General features: G+C 38.9%; 1 protein-coding gene across 1 annotated transcript; it reads right to left on the bottom strand.

The window, feature by feature from the left end:
- Positions 1 to 624: 624 nt before the first annotated feature.
- On the bottom strand, positions 625 to 6,876 carry GORASP1 (golgi reassembly stacking protein 1). Its single transcript, XM_010165984.1, has 8 exons — positions 6,781 to 6,876; positions 5,528 to 5,731; positions 4,727 to 4,813; positions 3,723 to 3,853; positions 3,024 to 3,165; positions 2,359 to 2,503; positions 1,844 to 1,999; positions 625 to 1,154 (listed from the first exon to the last, which is right to left on the bottom strand). The coding sequence occupies exons 1-8, from the start codon at positions 6,874 to 6,876 to the stop codon at positions 871 to 873; spliced, it is 1,245 nt and encodes a 414-aa protein (XP_010164286.1). The 3' UTR covers positions 625 to 870.
- Positions 6,877 to 7,142: the final 266 nt, after the last annotated feature.

Below are 7,142 nucleotides of genomic sequence, written 5' to 3'. Positions count from 1 at the left end.
GTATAAAAATAGAGATGGGTAAATAGAAAAGCACAACTAAAGAAAAGCTGTTTCTGTCACTACAGCAACCAAGACATATTCACTCCACTGAAAAGGTTAATCACCCTGAAAACACATGGGCCTGACTTAAAATCATCTTCAACTTCAGTTTGTTTCAAATAATCATCATAACCTACTCCCCCTTTTATTTTTCCTTTTTAAACTGAGACCACCACATGATCTAGTGAAGAGCTAAAGTGAATGACACAACACACCAACACAATTTTACCTCATCTCTATGCTGCAACTTCAAACCATGTGGGTAATTCCTTTCCTGCAAAAGTAGTTGTAGAGAAGGGGCTCTCAAACAAGAAAAATAAAAGTTTGCAAAGTAGTAAGCAGGAATAAAGACATCCTGGCTACTAGGAAAGGCCTGGACAGACACGAGGCCTGTCCAATTGAGGTGTACTATCAGAAAAGCTTTCTAGCAAGTCAAAACCATAAATACTTATTTTTTTTTTTTAATGCCATCAATCATACTGAGAAAATCATCATCATCAAGTATCATTGTTCAGGCAGAATGCCTTCATCAATACATTCAGGAGCATTGGTTGGCAAATGTGAATTCAGGAACCTGGTGATTTGCCAGTCTCCAACTTGTTTCTGCATTAATTTCTCCATTAATTTGGTGATTTTGGACAGCACTCAGAAGTTTGAACACAGATCAATCTCTTAAACAATGATTGGAAAAGATGTATCCTATTGTATTTCTTTTATAACGTTGTCTGCACTAACAAAATAGAATAGCAGTAATTCTCTCAAGAGCAGAAAAATATTCCAAGCTGTAGTGTTACAGCATCTGGCAGTCTGTAAACAAAAGCAGCATCCACTTCACTCAGGATCTTGTGCAGCTGCTTCTTCTTTCTGTTCACATGCTGCTTCATCTTCTGGTTTCACCAGAGTAGTGGTTAACGAGCTCTCAGTACTGTTCAAGAGCAGCTCTGGTTCCAGCTTATTGGGATCAGTTCCTTGTGTTGTTTTTGAAGAAATTTCATTAGGAAGAGCAAAAGAAGGTAAAGATGGAATTGAAGGCAGTGGGTTGTCCAAGTCAGGCTGCTTGACTGAGTCTTCAGAATACATGGTTACATCTTCAGGGTCCAAAGCTGTGGTATTTTCTGGGAAATTGAAATAGTTTGTGAAAAAACAAAAGCTGTCAGGCTAACAGACAGTGCCTCTGGTTACCACACGCCTAGAAATCAGCTTGAGTGAGATACCTCATACAGACACACAACCAGACTCACAACTGTCAAATACACAGGCTGTGTTTGCTCAGTTCTCCCCACATCCAGAAAGTCTGATGGTGCAAGCAGGTTTTAAGAGACCATGAACCATTTGGGCTGCTGTATTCTTATGCTAGAGATGTTACAACTCTTACCCACTCCACCTTTTAAAAGGGAGAGGCATCCATAATATTTTTTGTTTGTTTTAATAGAAAAGTTACTATTAAGATGAATGCAATTTTGTTTTCACTTTACACCTGTTAAGACAAGCCTGTGGTACAAAAACTCATTTACACTGATTTTAGAAATAGCTGCTTTTAAGGTCGGTTTAATTTGGATCATCAACATTTTCATTTAAAGAGAAAGACGCACACTATATAATCTTACAAAAAAGCCCGTTAGTTTTTCCCCACTTCTACACCTTATTTCTGCTACTTTTCCCAACTCATTTTAGCCAGTCCCCTTTCTGATTTTTCTTAAAATTGGTTTATTTCCAAAAAAGCTTGATACTGTTGAGCAGGCATGAGTTGGTGCCATTCCAGAAATCACGTCAGAGGCCTCAAGGAAATCTTGAATATACTTACCAAAATAAGCAGAAGTGTCATTGTTTGATATTAACTTTTCAGTGCCCACTAAAGCATCTCCTGCTGGCATGTTGAAGGAGGCAGATGAAGACATGCTGGACATTTTAGTTAAGTCAGTGAGTTCAGGAAATGAAATACCAGACATATCTAGAAATCCTGAAGGAGAAAGCAAATATTACAATACTGTTTTAGATGTAACACAAAATTCTAGATTCAAAAAGACATGTTCTATCCAGAATGAAATCAGTAAGGTCCCCTCCTCATTAAATGCAAATAAATTTAACCTAAACGTTAGGTCAACATCAGTGCAAAGACTTCTGCAGAGTGTGAGCCTCAGTCAGTCTCACAGTACTCAAATTCTACAGCTCTGAAATCCAGTGAAGCCAAAAACTTTAAGGAAAACAACTACCAGTGCTCATAGTTCAGCGTTTAAGTCTCCAACTCGTTTAAGACCTTATTAGTTTACTTAGATGTCCTCTAAAGAATTGCTGAAAAAAGCATGTAAGACAATATACCTGGATCCATAACTCTCTGGAGAGGGGGAGGAGGGGAAAGTGAGCTTTCTGGTGAATAACTGCTCATTTCTTGATCTGTAGAATGATCCATGTTCATAACTAGTTCAGAGTTGTCACTCTGAGAAGTAGGTGCCAATAACGGAGTCTGCAATAACACAGTAAGAAGGAAAAGCATCTTTTTATATTTAAAGCTTCAGCTGAAGACGACCTTCCTATGAAAGCATTCTGCCTTGGTCTCCAAGCACACCAGTCCAGAGAGAACCTATGATGCTGAAATTGATTGTCAAGCGACTGATTAGGACATGTCCCAGTCTAGCCTTGTAAAGCCAGCATGTTCTTAGAACAGTCTGTACTTAATTCTTGTTATTTTATTTCCTAGTGAGCAGGGTATTCTTCTAATGTGATTCTCATTGACCGATAAAGCTGTAGTATGCAAGTCTTCAAAATGAGAAGAAAATACCTGGCAAAAATTTATATCAGCCAACACAGGTGATCTGTCATCTGCTCATCATCATCAGCTCTCACTTGCCCTTTGCCTAACTCCATTTCATTCAAGCAAAACTGTATGCTGTATTCAAATATACTTTATTATGAATGTTCCAACAAGTAGGAAATGTTGAAACTCCAAAGAACACACCAGAGATATGAACTTCTTTCTTACATACCTCTGTGTAGCCATTAGTAGATGCTACAGGAGTTCCAGCTTCTGGTAAGGGTGAAGGTGGTTTGCTTTCTGGTTTTTTCTTTGATATTATAGACTGTGTTGGAATTCTGTGCAAATAGCCATATCCAATACCACATCCTAAACTGTATAAGAAAAGTAAAACAAAACTTGAAATTAAAAAAAAAAGTGTTCTTAAGAAAGCTAGTAAGTGTTTTAAGTTTTGCCTCTTTAAAACAAAAAGAGTTTGAGTCTAATCTATAGCAAGACATACCTACCTGCAAGAATCATTGCAGCACTCAGCAACTGACATTTACCTAAACATAGCTTAGATTTCAGTTCATCATTTTTATATCTTTACAAAATATATGATCTGACTTGATTTGGATTTTGTTCTTGCTTCAACTAAATGTTTGACTGTGAGAAAGCAGCTAGTGCATCTGCTATGGGGAAGCCAACACAGGTTTTGCCATCAGCTCAAACAGGTTCAGATCCAGAACATGCCTACTTCCCAGTTCTAAGCTAGGGTTTTTTTTTTTTATGGAAAGAAGAACAGTTTTGTGTAGCAAGTGTAAGGAAACAAGACTTAACTGGAAAAAAGAAAGCTATAATTAATAACACTACTACTACTGCTCTTAACAGGAGCTCATTTACAGTGAGTATGTAACCTGTCATCACCCAGTGACTGTCCAGAGATCAGTACCTTCCTTCTCCACCCCAGGCTCCGTTGGGAGTCACAACCACCTCTCGAATGGAATCTGCTTCAGTGTTATAAACCATCAGCTTCAGCGGTTTCCCCTCATGAGATTCAATCAGTGAAAAGAAATCCTCTGACTAAAAAAAAAAAAATAAAGTAGTAGTTATTAAACTCAAATGTGCAAGACAAGGAGCTGGAAGCGAGTTACATTTTAAGTAGTTATTTACTTCAACATAGAAACGTTAGGACTGGAAGGGACCTTAAAGATCATCTAGTTCCAACTCCCTGCCATCAGCAGGGACACCTTCCACTAGACCAGGTTGCTCAAAGCCTCATCCAGCCTGGCCTTAAACACTTCCAGGGAGGAGCAGCCACAGCTTCCTTGGGCAACCTGGGACACTGTCTCACCACCCTCACAGTGAAGAACTTCTTCCTAATATCTAATCTAAACCTCCCCTCTTTCAGTTTAAACCCATTTCCCCTTGTTTTGTCATTAACTGCCCTTATGAAAAGTCCTTCCCCAGCTTTCTTGTAGCCCCTTCAGGTACTGGGAGGCCGCTATAAGATCTCCCCGGAGCCTTCTCCAGGCTGAACAGCCCCAACTCTCTCAGCCTGTCCTCATAGGAGAGGTGCTCCAGCCCTCGGATCATCCTGGTGGCCCTTCTCTGGACTTGTTCTAGCTGCTCTAGGTCTCTCTTGTGATGGGGGCTCCAGAACTCAACGCAGTATTCCAGGTGGAATGGAACATGAGATATTAAAAACCCAGAGACAGACTAAAACTCACTAGTGTAGTTTGATCTTTAGAGGCAACTTTTTTTTAATTGTCACATTAAAAAAAAAGATGTTTAACTCAACCATAAAGTATCTGTCAGGAACCTCCCCAAATCCCCAAACACTATCCCCACGCATTTGATGCACACCCAACTAGATTTATTAAAAAAACCTAAACCCTACAATGTACACTTGGCAGGCATGAAGACAATCACTACTTGAAGGAACATGCACCTTACCTCCTGAAGAATCTGATCAGATCCAACAATGTAGTCAGTGTAGGGCTGGAGACCAGCTAGAGCTGCAGGAGATGCAGGTTCAACATCCTGGAAAAAAGAACAATGTGTGTCATCTGCACTCGCAGCAGGATAAACTAACCCAAGATCAAAAGAGAAATCCAACTCCAAAAACAACAGAAGGAAAGAACATTTTGTTTGTGGAACAAAGCAGAAGTCCTTGAATAGTCTATATCTAGGTGTAACATCTTGTAAAACATGCTGAATAAGAAAGACCAATTCACGAGATACTCTGAAGATGCTGAGAAGTTGTATTTATTTAAACAACCAGAAACACAACAAAAGATCATGTCAGTCTCTCCTAGGCTCTTCTACCCTTTCAGCTCTTCCTCTTAGTTTCAAAAGAATTGTTTCGAGCTTTTTACAACATTAATATTACTTTGATGAAGTTTAGCCAACACAGAGACACCTATCGAGCCACAATCTTTTTTGCTTTTGCCATTGATTCTTTAAAATAAGATAAAAAAACCTTCTCCCCATCACACACTACTTGGTCTGGATGGGATGGAGTTAATTTTTCTTCACAGCAACGGGCAACACTAACAACCACCAGATAAAAAAACCTTCTCCCCATCACACACTAACAACCACTCACTACTTGTCCCTATTCAAATAGCTCAGATAAACTTTCAAGACTATGTTCCCTTGTTCTGTGTGATTTATACATACAAGTTACTTTCAAACATTACACTTTAAAGCAAGGTTGTATGAACACTAACGAGCCACCAAAGAATTGTGTCTCACCAAAACGTGCCACACGTGTTCGTTGGCTCCCTGGAAACTGCAGAACCTCACGCTGGCTCCAAGAAGACCTTGTCCTCCCCACATGTTACTGGGGATCACCTCCACCTCTCTTATTTTCATTGTTTTGATATTATACACCTCCAGCTTCACTGCTTTTTCTGCATTTGCCTTCAGCAGATCTTTCAACATATTGTTTTCTTTATTCTGTAGAGCACAGAAAGAGATACAACATTATTTCTAGTTGCACCTGTAAGGTAGGCATCATGCCTGCAGCAGAATTTGAATACAAAGAACCAAAACCATCAAAGTTTAAGCTCTGTGTCTCACAATCAGTCCCAGCAGTTCTATTTTCTTTTATTAGAAAGAAGTCAGTACTCTCATCTCATGTCCCTCAATATAAGTAATTACTGTTACTCAGTCCATCACTTACTTCCCTGTTCTTCACAACTGCTGTTACATAACATCAGCAATGTTAGATCTCAACTATGGAGTTGTAACAATAAGCAGAAACATTTCACTTCATGCCTCTGATCCTCGTCCTTACTCAATAACCTTTCAAAGTCATTGCAAATTGACTGAAAGGACAAACTCTTTGGGAGCAGCTTAATGAACTATCATTACTTTGGACATGTTAAAAGACTGACTGATCTTCCACCAAAATCTACCATTATCATAATCACTTCCAGAAAGACACCTCCACTAAAGAAAGCAAGAAAAATTTAATTCTTGTATGTATGTAGCTTGTATGTGGCTAGGATGAAGCACACATACAGCCAATGCTGTCAGCCTTTTAAACCAAAAAAAACACCAAACCAAAACTGAACTCTTCTCTCATAACTCAGCTGTGTTCCCAGTCTTCAGTATAAACAGACAGACCTTCTTTTTCATGTTTTATCAAATGCTGAAATAAGTTTGTTTAAACAAATGTTGAGCCCTTACCATTGACTCACCAGTTCAGTATGCACCTTGTGGCAGAAAATACACGAGTGAGTAATATCATAAACTTTGTGTTAATCTGTTAAGAAGTTAAGGTGACTAAAGGCATAAATAAGACTTTCCTCAAATTTGGATCCAGCCAGAGAGGAGACTTGGAACACCACCAAGTTTTACTTTACCTTGTTAATGCCATATACAATGTCCAATATGAAAAGCTCTCTTTACTGTGACAGCTTTGGCTTCTACCTTTCATCGTTCCAACACCCATATTTCATGGGGGGAGGGGGGGGAAATCAATAAAATAATTTGAGACTTACAAGCCTAGTGTGTCCTATCGCAATAATGAAATCAAAGAAAGGTTCCAGTCCTCCTTGTTGAGCTGGGGAGTTTTCTTGAACCTGCAAAACATACATTTTATTTTAATTATACATTGATCTCTAGTTACACTGCGTGACAGCGTTAATCTTTACAGTCAATATTTACTTTTGAGTTGAACCAGAGGAATTACCAAACAACAGACCTCAGGAAGCAGTCCACAACTATGAACTTATTCTTACAGATCTATGAACAACTGGTGTCCTAATTAAGCTGTAAAAAAACAGGTATTGAACCCCATACAAGGCAGAAGCATTGTAACGCAGAGTCTGCAGCATGGAATAATTAAATATTGAAGACTTTG

The sequence above is a fragment of the Antrostomus carolinensis genome, unplaced genomic scaffold (genome assembly GCF_000700745.2).
Source record: "Antrostomus carolinensis isolate BGI_N321 unplaced genomic scaffold, ASM70074v2 scaffold22474, whole genome shotgun sequence".
In the NCBI taxonomy this organism is placed as follows: domain Eukaryota; kingdom Metazoa; phylum Chordata; class Aves; order Caprimulgiformes; family Caprimulgidae; genus Antrostomus; species Antrostomus carolinensis.
This window is presented reverse-complemented; position numbering and strand designations above follow the sequence as displayed.